At 40.3% G+C, this 16,366-nt stretch overlaps 4 protein-coding genes across 6 annotated transcripts; 2 read left to right on the top strand and 2 right to left on the bottom strand.

Moving 5' to 3' along the window:
- Positions 1–724: 724 nt before the first annotated feature.
- Positions 725–2,295, bottom strand: LOC149391054 (uncharacterized). Its single transcript, XM_089619918.1, has 4 exons — positions 1,351–2,295; positions 1,231–1,281; positions 933–1,145; positions 725–739 (listed from the first exon to the last, which is right to left on the bottom strand). Exons 1-4 carry the CDS (start codon positions 2,293–2,295, stop codon positions 725–727), a joined length of 1,224 nt encoding a protein of 407 aa, XP_089476044.1.
- A 4,788-nt stretch (positions 2,296–7,083) lies between these two features.
- Positions 7,084–8,074, top strand: LOC149391053 (uncharacterized protein At2g29880-like; the record flags this gene model as incomplete). Its single annotated transcript, XM_089619917.1, has 3 exons — positions 7,084–7,383; positions 7,475–7,825; positions 7,931–8,074. Coding segments are annotated over 3 exons (795 nt in total), but the record flags the coding sequence as incomplete, so codon positions are not given.
- Positions 8,075–8,988: 914 nt separating this feature from the next.
- On the top strand, positions 8,989–10,142 carry EMB3137 (Ribosomal protein S13/S18 family). Its single transcript, XM_089618625.1, has 3 exons — positions 8,989–9,167; positions 9,244–9,468; positions 9,786–10,142. Exons 1-3 carry the CDS (start codon positions 9,054–9,056, stop codon positions 9,951–9,953), a joined length of 507 nt encoding a protein of 168 aa, XP_089474751.1. The 5' UTR covers positions 8,989–9,053; the 3' UTR covers positions 9,954–10,142.
- Positions 10,143–10,662: 520 nt separating this feature from the next.
- On the bottom strand, positions 10,663–15,021 carry LOC149391051 (UDP-glycosyltransferase 74E1-like). 3 transcript variants are annotated; one of them, XM_089620614.1, is made up of 4 exons: positions 14,485–15,021; positions 13,460–14,301; positions 12,435–13,160; positions 10,663–11,903 (listed from the first exon to the last, which is right to left on the bottom strand). In XM_089620614.1, the coding sequence occupies exons 3-4, from the start codon at positions 13,053–13,055 to the stop codon at positions 11,175–11,177; spliced, it is 1,350 nt and encodes a 449-aa protein (XP_089476740.1). In that variant the 5' UTR covers positions 13,056–13,160; positions 13,460–14,301; positions 14,485–15,021; the 3' UTR covers positions 10,663–11,174. The 3 variants fall into 3 exon arrangements, with proteins under 3 accessions (XP_089476740.1, XP_089476739.1, XP_089476738.1); XM_089620613.1 differs by lacking the exons at positions 13,460–14,301; positions 14,485–15,021 and adding an exon at positions 13,253–13,381; XM_089620612.1 differs by lacking the exons at positions 13,460–14,301; positions 14,485–15,021 and having other exon boundaries at positions 12,435–13,381.
- Positions 15,022–16,366: the final 1,345 nt, after the last annotated feature.

Below are 16,366 nucleotides of genomic sequence, written 5' to 3'. Positions count from 1 at the left end.
TTTTATGATTGTAGACATTCATACCTATAATTGTAGACAATTACTAAAATTGTAGTCAATTGATGTTAATAAGGCAAGCGGATCGGAACTCGGTGATGCACAACTCACGGAGTTTCAAATGAGCCAAGCTGAGTACATATGGTACTTGGATACTTTTTGTAGTGAGACTGAATCGGGTCCGATCATGTGTCTCGAAAGGGTTATGAAAGAAATCATCGGAGACGACTGGGGGACTCAGTTGAAGGAAAAAGGAGATTTTATGGAAGTCGTGCCCAAGGGGACATGACTGTTTATGCTGAAAACTCAGAGAGAGGAACTTCTCTATTATAGGAGGATGATGATCAACAAGAAATAACTCTGACGATGAATTCCCACATCATTGGTCTAAACTTCGTAATATTTAATAAATTTGTGTATGGGTTTTTGTATGACTTGAATGCTTGAAACTGCTTAATATGTCTATTTACACTATGTCCCTTTTATATATGTGTAATGTTGTGAATTGCATGCCTAAGTGAAGAACTAAATTTAAATTCATCCACTAGATGTCAACAGTTGACATCAATTGTTGACATCTAATGTCAACAATTGACATCAATTGTTTAGTTCCCTCAAAACTAATGGAGAACAATAAGAAATCACAAACAATTGTTGACATCGGATGTCAACAATAGACGTCAACTGTTGACATCTAGATGTCAACAGTTGACGTCTATTGTTGACTTTAGATGTCTAAAATCTGCATACAAGTCGGAGATTACAAATAAATTTCTCAATAAACTAAGAAATCAACAAGAGTCACTACTGAAATGGTGGAAATCACAAAGAAGTATGAAATTATTGCGTGGACAAAGGAGTAGCACTATTGCATGTTTGACGATTGTGGCCAATTTGCCCGCAACGCGTACACTTGCGCCTAATAATGTCCTTACCTTGAGAGGGTATTCTTCTCTTTTTGGGCCTACCGGCGGCACGTGCTTTGTGTTGAGGCGGAAGAACTTTGATATTCTCCACCTCGGGGGGAATATTCCAACTCGAAATGTCGCCATGAGGATGATGTACACCTGCGTAGGTTGCCCGCAAAAGCTCCGTAGAGTAGAACTCGGAAATGTAGGTCTCAACTTGACGGTTACGTACTCGACATGCTGCGATTGCGTGTGGACAAATAAAATTATGAGCCTGCCATCGCCGACATGAGCATGTCCTCTCTTCTAAATTAACAGCATATACAATCCTCTCTCTGTCTACGACCTCAAACTCGTCGACTGAAGATGGCATCACCTAGTAGAAAACATAACGTCATCAAAATCATGTACAAAACATGAAACATACAACAATTGTAGACTTTACCTCCATTCGAACAGTGTATGCAATGTACTTGTCTGCTTTCGCTTGGTATACTTTTGTTAGGAGCGTGTTTGTTTTTGCCGCAGCGTCTCGACATTCATAAAACCATTTCATACTTCTCTCTCTCGGCCAATCCATCAACTTCGAAACTGGAAATTGTCTGACTTTTACATTTAATGCATTCAATGCTTCCGCGTTGTTGTTCGTCATGATACCGTACCTCTTTCTCCTGAACATGCATCGTGCCCACCTTTGATACCCGACATCATTAGCTAAGTATCGTCGTATTTCGGGATTTTCAGCGTCCAACATGACCATGAAACTTTCAAATTCCCGATGAGTGTATGCCTTCGAGGCACCGTAAAATTTCCACTTCACCTCCTTCGTAATCCCCTTGAAAGTAGTCTTCAAATTACCGTGAAAATGGTACATGCAAAAACCATGATCACAGTTCGGAAATACAGTCTTGATGCCATTGATTATGCCAGCGTGCCTATTAGATACAAATACTTGCTCTTCCCGTTCCTCAATTGCATCTTTCAATTTGGCGAAGAAGTAAATCCAAGTTTCGTTAGACTCTGAAGGACCAATACAGTAGGCTAGTGGAAAAATTTGTTTGTTTCCGTCCATCCCACACGCCGTATACAACGTTCCTTTGTAATAGTTCTTCAAATGAGTACCATCGACGATAATCACGGGTCTTACATACTTCCACCCCGTTCTCCATGGGCCGAGTGACATGAAAAAACTAATAAATACGCCGCCCTCACCAGTGACGAGGTCAAATAAAGAACCTGGATTCTTAGTCTCGATCATGTACCTTAGCTTAGGTAAGAATGCGTACGACTCCATGGAATTGCCGTAGAGGGACTTTAGAGCCTGCTCTCTGGAACGCCAAGCTTTTTTGTAAGACATAGACACCCCATAATCCATTTGCATGTAGTTCATTATCTCTTTCGGTTTGCACATAGCCAAGCTTGGATCAATACACTTATGCTTCACAACCTCTCCTATTAAAGTACTTGTTGCTTGCGGGTGACGTCCTTGTCTTACGTTCAGGGCACAACTGTGGTCGTTGTCGAACCTAAAACATGAAAATTACAACAAACTTAGTTTCAACATTAATGTCAATTGTTGACATCAGATGTCAACAATGACACCAGATGTCAACAATTGACACCAGATGTCAACAATTGACATCAGATGTCAACAAATGACAGTAGATGTCAAAAACAGAGATCTAATTGCAGTATTTCAATTTCATACATAATTCAACAAAGAGAGTTTACCTTCTAATTTGGAAAATGGGCGTGTTAGCCTTTCTCACGGCCCGGACAGCCCAATTACAATGCTCTCCCAGACAAACAACATGCAATATGTTTTTGTCCGAGTTCTTTATCTTATACGTGAAGTTGTTGTTTATAGCGAACAACATCAAGTGTTTCTGTAAAGTCTTTTTATCCTTGTACAATGCATGTCGCTCAATAAATACGGGAGAATGACCATCTAAAATAATAGCATCATCCATGTTTGCGTCTTTCCTAGTAGATGAACTTGGGACGCTCTGTGAATTCGGCGTAGACGGTGATGAAGGACGGGAGTTTTGTGAAGGTGTAAGAGGGGAGTTGCATGGTGGAGGAAGGGATCGTGGTGACGGAGGGGAGTTGCGTGGTGGAGGAGGGGATCGTGGTGGAGAAGGGGAGTTGCGTGGTGGAGGAGGAGAGTTTCGTGGTGGAGGAGGGGAGTTGCGTGGTGGAGGATGAGAGTTTCGTGGTGGAGGAGGGGATCGGAAATTTATAGGTGGAGGCGAGTTTCGTGGTGGAGAGCATTATCTATTTTGTTGTTGTTGTCGTTGTGTCTCATAGTCTGACAACCTTAAGTCATCCAATCCGAACGTACCACGAATTACCGAATCAGGAGTTGGAACCGAACCACACCCCTCCTCGGGTATGGATGGCATGTCGGAAACTCTTCTAGGCAGGTTTCCAACGTAACCACTATCACGGCTGTTGCGAGTGGATCCAACCCCTGGAGAATCGAGCCCGGATGGAATTTCATTTATTTCCAATATCAATTGTAATTTCTCCGTGTCATCTTCTCTCCTCTTCCTCAAATATAAATAATCTTCTAACGTAGTATCGTTGGTTATCTCAACAGGTTTCATGGCACCAGCCATCGCGTATGCAACACCAATGGTATGAGTGGATGGTGATTTGCCCAAATTCGCGTAAATGATTTGCATCAAACTAGCGAAGTTAACTTCATACGGCACCATGATTCCGAAAGATCCATTCTCATGATAACAACCAGGTTCAACTCAAGTTCCACTGTGCTTGAATAATAAATAAATAGCTGCCATCACTGCGTACAAAAAGCATAGGCAGAGTTATTAATTATTTGTTGACTTCAGATGTCAACAGTTGACGTCCACTGTTGACATCTGAAGTCAACAATTGATGAACTTTGTTTTCATACTAACTGGTGAACATACCCAGACCAAACAGAACATTTGAATCTCTTTAAACTATCAAAATGACATAGAACTTGAACTTTTTGAACCAAGAAATTTATGGGAAATGAAGAAATGCGAGACAAACCTTGTGGGCAAGCTGGTCTTGGACTACGAACTCGTGGGCGTTTGGGTCTCGTAGGCGCGGGCTGGTCTTGGACTACGAACTCGTGGGTGTTTGGGTCTCGTGGGCGTTTGAGACTCGTAGGCGTTTGGGTCTCGTAGGCGTTTGGCTCTGCGTGACCGTGGGGGTAGAGACGCCGAGGGTTTTAGAGACCGACGGAGAGAGAGAGAGAGAGAGAGAGAGAGAGAGAGAGAGAGAGAGAGAGAGAGAGAGAGAGAGAGAGTCAGGGATTAATGTATAAAGTCTCATGTATTAATGAGATATGAGCGGGATATGGAGAGTTGGTGTGGGTTGTAAGAAAAATTTAAGTGGAGGGTAAAAGGATAGTTGTACATTTGAGTTAGTGGCATTTTTGGCCAAATTATGGTTTTGGTGAGAAATTGGAAAAAGTTAGTGATTTGCTAGTAGATAAGGCAATTTCTCATTTATTATTTCCATTGTTTGGTAAAAAATAAGAAAGTAAAAAAAGAGAAATATGGATGGATTCATGTTAGTGGGGCCCACCAAAAAAATAATTCTTCCACATTCGGATGGATTGTGCAAAATAACAAAGCAATTTTGACCAAATTACAAGAATATCCTCTTAGTTTGTGGCAATTTCGTAATAACATTGATTTTAAAATGCCTCTTTCTCTTCCAAACTCTCCATCTTTCATCTGACAAAAAAGAAAAGCCCACTTCCGTGAAAGCCTCCACCACCATTCACAAGTAAGCTTCTATTTTATTTTTTTATATTAACATCCTTTTATATAAAAAGATGTGTTATTAAAGATTTAATACTTGGTTGCAATTCATTATATGTTTCAGAATCTATTTTCCACCATCAAGTTGTGTTTGTGTTTCCATAACCCATTGCCTCACTACCAGGTACGTAAATCTTCTTCTTCTTTTTTTTTTCTTTTTTTTTTTTTTGCAGTAGTCTATTTGTTGTTTTTATTAATAGTGTCTCTATTTTTTATTTATTTATTAAAAGTCTATATTTGGTTCTAAATGATGTCCATATTTATTTATGTCTGTATTTTGTTTTGGTTGAAACTATATATTTTTCTTTATGACCAATGTCTGTTCCAATTATTTGGCTAATTGCATTTTTTTTATTAAAATTATGACTAGCAATTTTAGCTAGGTTTAGAAAAGCTGTTATATTTATTTACTATGATCAAATAATTTATTTAGTTACTAAAGCTTGAAAAATATGTATTTATCTACTTTTTTCTTTGTTTGAATTGTGTGCCTGAAATTAGTTTATTCAGTTCATGGTCAAAGGCTACTTCTTTTACTTGAGATGGATGAACAAGGAAACTCATCAAGTGATTGGGAAATTAGTCAGAGATATGTGAATTTAGGAGAGAGCCTATATAGAACATATCAAGAAAATGGTAGAAAATTCAAGAGTGAATGGGAAAGACAAAGACGTGTTGCCATCACCTAAGTTGTGTGTTGCATAGTGAAAATGATATGCATGATGGATTTGTTTTATAGCTCCAACTACGTGGACTCGAGCTTACTTAATAGTAGTGATGATAGTAAAATTATTAGGAATCAGCTCATAAAGAGGCTTAGTGTCGATGAAAAATGTCGTGATATAATACGCATGAGTCCTTTGGCATTTTCTAAATTGTGTGAACTACTTCGAAAATCGGGTCGACTCAAGGACAACAAAAACTCAATAGTAGAGGAACAAGTGGCCAAGTTTCTCTTTACAATATCTCACAACTCAAAAAATCGCCAAATATCATTTTTCTTCCGTCGGAGACAATAAGTAGGCATTTTCACGACGTGTTACAAGCAATCATTTCATTAGAAAATATTTTTTTGAGGCAACCCAATGGAGACCACATACCGGAAGAAATCCTCAACAATTTCAGATTCTACCCTTATTTTAAGGTACTTATTGCCACTCATGTAAATTCATGTATTGCCTTGATAGGATCATTTAGTTAAAAAATAAAGTAAAAATTAAATTTCAGGATTGTGTTGGAGCAATCGATGGAACTCATGTCCGTGTAAAAGTGTCTCAAAGTGAGGCTTCACGATATCGAGGAAGAAAGGAATACCCTACACAAAATATAATGGGTGTGTGCGGATTTGATATGAAATTCACGTATGTTTTGCCTGGATGGGAAGGAACCGCTACGGATTCTAGGATTATTAAAAATGCTTTAGTAAGAGAAGATAGGCTTGTAATTCCTAAAGGTAAACATTTCATACACAAAAACATATACTCTCCCTAGATCTATCTCTCCTAGTTAACTAAGGACATTATTCTTTTGTATAGGAAAATATTATTTGGTTGATGCGGGCTATATGTTACGAAGTGGGCTTATCACCCCATATAGAGGCGTGTGCTACCACTTGAAGGAGTACTCACAACGTGGTCCGGAAAATCCGGAAGAGTTGTTTAACCTTCGACACGCATCACTACGCAATGTCATAGAGAGGGCGTTTGGTGTTTTGAAAAAACGTTTTTCTATCATATCGAGAGGAACCGAACCTCAATATCCTATTAAGACACTAACGGAAATTGTATTGGTTTTTTTTTTATCTTGCACAACTACTTAGTGGATGTGGATCCCGATGATGAACTACTTCGACAAGTAGATCAAGAGCTCATGGATCGGGAACAAGAAGTAGATGAGTCATGCAACAATTTGAATGATGGAGAAGATGCTAAACAAGGGGCTGCCTTGAGAGATAATATAGCACAAGTGATGTGACATGATTATTTGACGACTAGGGAATAGTCTTGGGGTCCCATAATTTTGTGTCATATATATGCTAGTTTTTGTATGATCTTCATCTAAAATATGTATATATATGCTAATTTTTTTGCCTTGATTGAGATCTATGGTGATGGAATTATAATTTTGTTTCATGTGACTTAGTTCTTAATTATTATATGTATCAAGTTTTGAGTTTATGACACTGTAACAGTTCATGACTTCATCATATATATATATATATATATATATATATATATATATAATGAATCATTATATTTATTATATTTTTTTTATTTTTCTCTTTAATGTATATCAGGTTATGGTAATGGCCAAAAAAAGGAAAGAGTACAGAGCATGAACAACCAAAAAGGGAGTCAGTAAAATGGACTGAATCTATGGATATTGTTCTTATTGATGCTTTATTGGAGCAACAAGCTAATGGAAATAGGATCGATGGAACTTTCACAACAATGGCATATAATAACGTTCTCCAAATTTGCCAAGAGGAGCTTAATTATCCATTCGATAAAGATCATCTAAAAAATCGGATCAAAACTTTGAAAAGCAATTTTAATGGAATTCATGACCTTTTCAAGGGACTGAGTGGATTTTCTTGGAACTCAACAACAAAGCTATTTGAAGCCGAATCAGAAGTTTGGAATGCTCTAATAGAGGAAAGCGTATCATATTGATATATGCATCATCATCACAATTATTGTAATTGGTATTATCATTATTATTATTAATTATGTTATCCTAATTTATGTGTAGAAACATCCTAAGGCAAATAAGTGGAGATATTGTGCAATTCAAAATTATGATAAACTATATGAGTTATTTGCCAAGGATAGAGCTACGGGGGAAAATGCAATTAGCGCAAAAGAGAAATCTAAGATATGGCAAGATGAAGATGGAGGAAATCAATTTGTTGATCTTGAAGTCGATGAGAATACCACCTCTAATGTCTCTCAACTAAAGTCTTCACAACAAGCCGCTCACACTCCGAACTCATCTAAAGGTACAAAACGAAAATTTACTATGATGGATACATTTGATAAACATATGGAGGCAATGCAATCAAGTCTAGTTGGCGTTGTTGATGCGATGAAAGAAGGGAATATGGTAATTTGAGAAAGCAATGTCATAGCTGAAAAAGGAGTAGATGCTATCGAGAGAGGACGACCGAGAATATATTTCGAGGAGGAAGTTTATGCGGAATTGTTGAAGATTGGAGTTCCGGATCATATTCAACTCGACGCGTTTTTATTTCTAATCAAAGACTCGTCCAAAGTCAGTGCTTTTTTTGCCGTCCCAAGTGAGCGTCGCCATGAGCTTCTTTTGAAGATGATGTCTCCAAGCAACAAGGAGTAACCCTTTGTGATTTGGGTGCAATGTATTTTGGTTTAATCACTTCCAAAAGACACTATTTTATTTTGTTTGGGAATGTATTTTGCTTTAAATATGGCATATAAATAGCTAGATTACTAGTATTTTGAACATGAACAATCTGTTTGTGATGTTATGGTTATTGTAAATTTTTATTTGGCTAAGACTTCATATATATATATATATATATATATATATATATATATATATATATATAATTTAGTTATTTCATTTACATGTTTTATTTATATTTGAGAATGTAGGATTGTGCATTTAATATCACCTTTTTTTTTCAAACAGTTAAAAACAAATTAGAAACAAAGTGGAGGTATTATATTAAAGAGGCTATTTTTGTAATTTAATATAATAAAAATCTTTTTTCTAATTGTACCAAACAATGAATGAATATATTTTAATCTTTCCACCTATTATACCAATCAACTTTTTTAATACTTATAATCCATTACTTTCTTTTCATTTATATTCCATCCCACTAAATCCATCCACCCATGTTTCCGTTCTTCCTACCAAACGAGCCCTTATTGTTATAATACCTCACATTTTTCGAACTTTCCATATTTTTTTTTTTTTGAGTGATTTTGTCCTATTAATGAGTAAACATGAAGAAAAAAAAATGAGTTTGTATCATCAATAATATTAAAAAAAACAAGTAAAAAATGGTACTGGTAAAGATATATATGAATTAAAAGAATAAATTTGAGTTTAAGCGATAAATTCGAAATAGTATTCTATCCCACTTTCTAATTTGGAAGTCTGTCGTTTACAATGTCATTTTAGATAATTGGGCTCATTCAGAAATCCAGCTTCTAGTCCTAAATTGGGCTTGCATACTCATTGTTAATCTTTAAAAAAAAAAAAAAATAATAATAATAAGAGAAGAGGATAACATAGCATAGTCTGTTCTTCTTGGTGACTCTTATGGTCTTTTATCCACAGAGGAAAGATGGCACAAACTCTGGCTATGCCTGTGACCACTTCGCTCTCATCAATCTGCAACGGTCTCAGCTCGCTCTCGCTCTCCAAACGCCCCTCCTTCACTCCCACAAACCCGACTCAGGTAATCAAAACCCTCCTCAGATTTTTTTTATTTGTTCTCGTTTGGTTAATGCGAACATGGATGGTGTTGGGGTCAGAATTGGGGGCTTCAAGTGAAATGCGCTCGTGTGGGAGGAGTGGAGATTCCGAACAACAAGAGGATCGAGTTCTCGCTTCAGTACATCCATGGAATCGGGCGTACGAGAGCGCGCCAAATCCTGATCGACCTCGGGATTGAGAACAAGCTCACCAAGAACTTCTCCGAGGAAGAGCTCATCGTCGTCAGAGACGAAGTCTCCAAGTACACCATCGAGGGTGACCTGGTACGGCATTCGAATTCGAGTAAAAAAAAGACATGGAAAGGCATTCATGTTATTATGCACATTTGTCATTTTCAAAATACAAGCTTGTTGTGTTGAATGGTTGAGCTCTCATATATTTATATATGTTGTGTACAACTGATTACATTGTACAGTTAAACATTTAAGCACAAATGCAGATTAGGCCCTTGAAGGCTATGTTTTGCTGCTTAGAATTAGGAAAAAAAAAGAAGATGCTATGAGGGGTTATTAGAGATGCTATGAGGGGTTATTAGAAATTGGAGTTATGTTTTAACGAGTTTGTGTGTGATTGGTTGCAGAGGCGTTTCAACGCTTTGGCGATAAGGAGGCTGAAGGAGATTCAGTGCTACAGAGGGATTAGGCACATTCAGGGCCTTCCTTGCCGAGGCCAACGCACAAAGAACAATTGCCGAACTTTGAAGGGCAAAAGGGTCGCCATTGCCGGCAAGAAAAAGGCCCCGCGTTAATCATCTTCCTCTTCGTTATAATTTTGTATCTCGTGATTTATTCCTTTAGCTTCTCTTACTTTCCGTGTTAAATACTCTCAATTCCGTAAATTCAAGGTACATTCGGTCCGATTTTGTTGAAACTCTTCTTCTTCTCTGTTTTCAATGTATATTGTGCTTCTTTTGAAGTAATTCTTCTTAGATGGGTCACTTGGTTTTGAATGTGAAGCTTGTTTAGTTAAATTTATAGTTCACACACGAAGTTCATTTTATTTTCTTAATATAAAAAGCTACAAATTTCACCTTGGAACATAGTGTTTTTTTTAAGCAATATGATCCCAGCAAAATTTATTGAGATGTACAACCCCAACATTGCAAGGGCTTCTTTCTTGATGCACTACGAGAAATTTAATCTTATTTCTGTTAGGGTCGGCCATTCTAGGGCGGTGAAACTCCGTCTCTGTTGTTGACTCCACTACCATCTCCACCGGTTTGAGTTGGGGATTTGTTATATCTACTATCATCATTGTCGACAATTCCGTCAAGTTGAGGCCCAACATTACTTTGCCCGGCCCACCCGAACCCAAACCCAAACCCGTTGCCCCACCCGAAACTGTACCTGCCACCATTCGGGGTCGATCCCGAACCGACAGTGACGCCTCTTGAGCTCGAGCCTTGGCCCCAACTTGATCCGTAGCCGCACCGGACCATCCACCCTCTAACTGGGCTGACACCATGGATGTGAATCCCACCTTGACCTGGAGAGCTTGAAGAAAAAATCAAAACAAGTGATAACAATCCCACTAAAACTAACCACTTGTTCATCCTTGATAGAAGTACACCCATCATGGATTGAGGTTTTGCAAAAATAGAAAGAAAGAGAGAAAAAAAAAAGTGATAAATTAATTTGAAGTTCGAGTGATGAGGATGGGTAGATTATAAAACAGATAGAATGAAAACCCCACGCATAACACACTGTTGGTTCTAGTGTCACAACATTTGTATTATCTTTCAGTTCCTGTAATCTTGTTTCTATGCAACTGATCATTTTAAATGTTAAAATAAAGAACATGAAAGTATCATGACTTATCTCATTCACTCGTGATAAAAACACAAGAAATCATATATTAGCATATTATTTTACAGTGAGAAGTGAATGACCAAAGTCTTGGGTCATATCATACTCGTACAACTGATTCATCGAAACTTATTCAATCATTTACTATAACCATCCCACAAATCTCAAGAAGATGCCGATGATGACGGATTTTTGGCCGCAAGCTGAGAAACAAAGGCGTCGATATTCGAATCGGAACTCCCTCCCGGGCGGAGAGCCTCGACAGCGGACTCCCTCCACCGAACAGCGTTGGCCCTCGTCTCGGTCCCAGCCATCATGGCCTGCCGGACGCAGCGGGCGATCTCGGCCCGGCCCACGACCCCTCGCGGGCCCGGCCGCGCCCTCAGGCCCAGGCCCCAGACTCGGGCGGCGAAGGCGGCGTTGGTGCGCTGGTCCGTCCACTGCGGGACCGCCACCAGGGGCACCCCGAGCGCCACCGCCTCCAAGGCCGAGTTCCACCCGCAGTGGGTCACGAAGCACCCCACCGCCGCGTGGGCCAGCACCGCCACCTGGCGGCACCACTCCACCACCAGCCCCTCCTCCGGGGGCGCCCCCGTAAATTCCTTCCCTTTCCTCTTGGTCGCCCACAGGAAGTGGTGCCCGCTCAGCCTCAGGCCCTCCGCGATCTCCGCCGTCTGCTCGTCGCTCAGCTCGGCCAGGCTCCCGAACGACACGTACGCCACCGAGTTCGCGGCCTTCGAGTCGAGCCAATCGGTGCACGCTGAGCTGGCGGGGTCGTTCTCGCTGTGGTGGTGGTAGTCCGTGTCGTGTTGTAGCCTCTTGTCCAAGTACATGGATGGGATGGTCGGACCGATCGGCATTATTGGCCACCGTGTTCGCATCCACGCGAATGCCTGGTTCATGCTCACGATCAGAATGATAGTCCAGAAAGTGTGTGAAGAAGATAAATCTAGCTATGAATCCTCCGTAAAGAGTTTGTTGGTTAGTAGTTTTTCGTAAGGAATAAAACATGGAATCAATCTTGTTGACTTTCCTCCAGAGAGATGGTTCATGCACCGGCCTCAAGATTGATCAGTTCGCTGCTATCTCAGTGGAGCCGTCAACGATCGTATTCACTTGTCTCGACACGCTTGTACAACCGCTGCCATGAATTTCATTGGGTCCCGCGACGTAAATTTTCCCTCTGATGTCATTGATCATAGTTTCACTCTAGTTTCGTCTATTCCTATTTCACAGCAATTCAAGAAACAACATAGAGCTTCTCGATCCCCGGCAGAAGATGAGTTGCTGAATTCAGGCACCTTGATTGTTGTTTGGTCATTGTTGAATCTCATTTTGAATTTTTCAACTTCTTCATTGATTGTGTTCGTCAGCTCTAATTATGCCTCAGTGTCCCTAACTAAGCTAAAGCTAATAAGTATTACCTCTTTTTCCAAGGCTTCGAAGCTGCTGAAGAAGATCCAATCAGCTTCACCGATGTTCGAAAACCGGCTGATCACGAGCTCCAACAGCGAGGGATACGACTCGGGCTCCGAGATAAAAGAGGGAAGATCGTCGGACCCAAGAACCGGAAGCCCCGGGAGCGAAAACCGACCCTCCTCTTCCAACGGGATCTTCAGCAACCCCGAGCTGACGTGGCAGTAGACGCAGGCCACGGCGCAAGAGTGCGTGAAGAACGACCCGCCAGCCACGCCCAGCGCGTGGGCCAGCCCCAGGATCCACGGCGCCCCCGAGTCGTACACCACGCACCCCACGCGCCGCCCCTCGGCCTCCTCCGCCGCCGCGATCTCCGGCAGCCTCCTCGGCACGGCGTCCCTGAACCACTCCAGCGTGCTCTGCAGCGTGGTCTCCACGCGCGGGCCGAGGGAGATGGGCTCGAAGTTGACGGGGCCGGGTTCGGTCCGGGCGGGCGGTTCGGGGACGAGGAGGGTGACACGTGGGCCTTTGGAGGAGACGCGCTTCGCGAATTGGAGCATTGGGTTTATGTGGCCGTGGAATGGGAGTGGGATCACCAGGACATGGACGTTGCTTCTTTCTTCCTCCATTCTTCTTCTTCTTCAAATACTCCCAAATCTAAGCTTGTTATCTTTAAAGTCTGGTTCTTTGGGTTCTTTTTTATGGCCGAAGCAAGGAGAATCGGGATAGCACTTCTGCATTACAAAATAGTGCCACAATTATAAGGCATTGAAACCAAAAGAAGCGGAAATATGCAGATTATAGACTATTGGGTTTCTAGGTTTACAAAGAGAAAATCGAATTGGGGAAATCAGAAGCACTGTTCTTGAAAGAAAATCAGAGACTTAAAGTTTATTTCGATCTATCAGACATTGACTCTGATATAGAAACGACTAAAAACAGACAGACTAATCAAATAACAACAAACAATACAGTTTACAGAAAAGACTGAAGTAAAAAAAAAAAAAAGATTAAACAATAATAAACGACATACAAGCAAGAGTTTTTTATGCTCTAGTACACCCCCTCAAGATAAGCTTTCTTGAAAGTTCATCTTGGACTGAAGTTAAACATCGGAGAAGACGTATCGTTAGTGAAGATGAAGACAAACAGCTCGCTACCGAAGAACTCGGAACAAATGCAAAAACGCCAGTTGAACCCATCATTGTAATCATTGCCCACACGGAATCGGCGAGTCAAGAAAATGTCTTCATCGTTGTCAAGAACAGCTTTCAGAGACATGTAGAAATGCTTTGAGGGAGGCTTGACGATCTCTGACCTTGAGCGAGAATTGCCCCAAAACTCATTCGCGAACACGAAGCGACTCTGAACAACCTTCCTTTGAGGCATAGCCTTGAATTCCCACGCTCTCTTCATCGAGGTTGCGCTGATTCCCTCCCGGGCCCACGGCACTAGACCGCGGTTGAACCACCGGAAAAGTCTGGACATCGAGGTTTGGGAGAGAGATTGTCGGACTGACATCAGCAGTGGATTGCCACAGCTTCGTATGTGAGGTATGCGGAGTAGCGGAGGATCTAAATGGCAATGGCACGGCGGGGACTCGCCAGAGAAGAGTCTTGATGACATTGACACGTTAGGACTCGTTGGAGAAAGATTCTCGATAGCACTGACACGGCGGAACTCGCCGGAAAAGAATCTTGATGGAATTGACACGGCGAGACTCGCAGGAGAAAGATTCTGATGATAAACAAGATCACTATGGAGTCCGGATATCTAATGCCGTCTCGTTCCTACATTGGATCGAGATAAGGGAACGCCATCTCGTAACTTCATTGAATCGAGAGAATGAGCTCTCTGTCGATGGAACTCCTGATTCTGCCATGGATGCACGGGAAAGGAATCGGAATGCGCAACCGAGAAAAGAGAGGAAATAAACTTTGAATCAGTTTGAGATTTTGCAGTGTCGATCCAATTTTCGTTGAGGTTTCTTGATTCGTCATTGAAGAGACGATGATCAAGAAACGAATCTTAAACTTCGGGACGGAACGAAAACCTAACCTTCGTGACTTTCCACCTAAGCTTGCGTCTAAGATTTGCCATTCCATATGAATCGCCATTGAACTTGAAGAGATGGAGAGAAGGAGCAGCAGAGATCAATTCCGATCGCAGGGAATCGTGATGGCGAGGGAGATCTTCTGACCTAGAAAATCAAATCTGAAAATCTTTCTTTGAACCGTACAACTTGTCTCTGTTGATGAAGCTTCATCATTCACCAGAATCTTGAAATCGAGAAGGAGAAGAAATCGGATAATCGACAGCACGGAAGATTCGCTCTGATACCAATATTGGATTTCTAGGTTTACAGAGAGGAAATCGAATTGGGGAAATCTGAAACTCTGTTCTTGAAAGAGAATCAGAGACAAAAGTTTACTTCGATCTATCAAATTGTACAAGACATTGGCTCTTATATAGCGTAGTTACAGGAAAGGAAAACGACTAAAAACAAATAGACTAATCAAATAACAACAAACGACACAGTCTAAAGAAAAGACTAAACAAATAACAAACGACATATAAGCAACATACTTTTCTTATGCTCTAATATAGACATACTCTAATTAGATCACCACAAACGAGTCAAGTCAGGATTCGTAGGTTAAGACCAGAAAATCCCAAAAAAAAAAGATCCATTGCTTGGTGGATAGTGATGACTAAATATCAAGCTTTCCAACCTAAAGGCGTTCCTCGAAACTCCAAAGTAGTGATCGTATGATTATGTTATTTTTAAAGGAAATGGACACTAATAATATTCCTAGCATTTTTTTCCCTTTCAATTCTAATACATTGTTTTAAAATTTTCTCAACTACTCAAGGTTCTAAATTTTCCGGCAAAGCCGCTGCCGGAGCACTGACGGCCGACGAAGACGTGTTTTTTCATTTCGCCGTCGGATGTCGTTCGAAAATCGGCAAATTCGGCCATAAAACGACTGATTTTTTTCGTTTCACAAAACTCGTTTGCTTTCGTTGCATATTCATTAATATTTGGAGAAAAATAATTTTTTTTTGCCGATTTTTCGGAGAATAAAAGTGTTTTTCAAAATTAAATGAAAAAATGTCAGTAAAAAGAAGAAAACACGAAAACGGAGTTATTGAAAAGGAGAGATTAATTTATCATTTGAAGCTTTTTCAAATGATGAATCTCATTGTTTATTGCCATGGAAGCTTTTTTAAACAATAGGGCGATAGAATTCAAGGAGGGAGAGAAAGCCTTCGAATTCGAATACCGCTCTTCTCGACCTTCGCCCCGTTGTTTCACTTGAACATAAGCTTTGATCCCATCCCATCGTTGCATTTCTTCTTGTCATTCTTTGTCTTATTTTTCCTACTAGGATTCTCTTCATATTTACTCTAAGATTTCTAATTACTTTAACTTTAATGGCGCTTTCGACAAGTTCGAAGAAGTTGTCATTACTATTGGTGGGAAGATCGAGTTGTTCAAGCCATCATGTTTTTGCCACTTTTGGGTAATGCCAACCTCATCATGAGGTCGAGAAACTTTGAGGCAGCCAAGTGCAACGCCCTTATGATTGAAATCGGTTGGAATGTAAGACCATTTATGAAGCAATGTATGGTCGATAGTACATGATTGCACTTGTGGAGTCGTACACAAGTTACGACTTCAACATAGTTGACGACGAGGGGTTGTATAGAACCACCTTCTTGAAGGCCATGCTAAAAAAAGAGAGGGCAATCTTTCCATTCCAAAATAGAAAACAATCCAGATCTACAATAAAAACTCAACTACACCCAAATAATATATATATATATATATATATATATATATATATATATATATATATATATATAATCCTAGAATACTTAATTACTCATAACTAACTATGTAAAAAAAACTTCAAAGAAAACCTAGATTGGGTCGGAT

This window comes from Urtica dioica, chromosome 7 (assembly GCF_054948205.1).
Source record: "Urtica dioica subsp. dioica isolate 48M chromosome 7, U.dioica_male_clone48M_v1_H2, whole genome shotgun sequence".
In the NCBI taxonomy this organism is placed as follows: Eukaryota; Viridiplantae; Streptophyta; class Magnoliopsida; order Rosales; family Urticaceae; genus Urtica; species Urtica dioica.
Note: the sequence above shows the minus strand (reverse complement) of the source record. Positions and strands in the feature narration are given on the sequence as shown.

Coding starts and splice junctions, on each gene's coding strand:
- LOC149391054 (XM_089619918.1), bottom strand. CDS start 2,295: ATGAACTACATGCAAATGGATTATGGGGTGTCTATGTCTTACAAAAAA. Junction 1,282..1,350: donor CATACACTGTTCGAATGGAG/GTAAAGTCTACA, acceptor GTTTTCTACTAG/GTGATGCCATCTTCAGTCGA. Junction 1,146..1,230: donor TCGTAGACAGAGAGAGGATT/GTATATGCTGTT, acceptor ACGCAATCGCAG/CATGTCGAGTACGTAACCGT.
- EMB3137 (XM_089618625.1), top strand. CDS start 9,054: ATGGCACAAACTCTGGCTATGCCTGTGACCACTTCGCTCTCATCAATC. Junction 9,168..9,243: donor CTCCCACAAACCCGACTCAG/GTAATCAAAACC, acceptor TGTTGGGGTCAG/AATTGGGGGCTTCAAGTGAA. Junction 9,469..9,785: donor ACACCATCGAGGGTGACCTG/GTACGGCATTCG, acceptor GATTGGTTGCAG/AGGCGTTTCAACGCTTTGGC.
- LOC149391051 (XM_089620614.1), bottom strand. CDS start 13,055: ATGGAGGAAGAAAGAAGCAACGTCCATGTCCTGGTGATCCCACTCCCA. Junction 11,904..12,434: donor TCGAAGCCTTGGAAAAAGAG/GTAATACTTATT, acceptor AGCATGAACCAG/GCATTCGCGTGGATGCGAAC.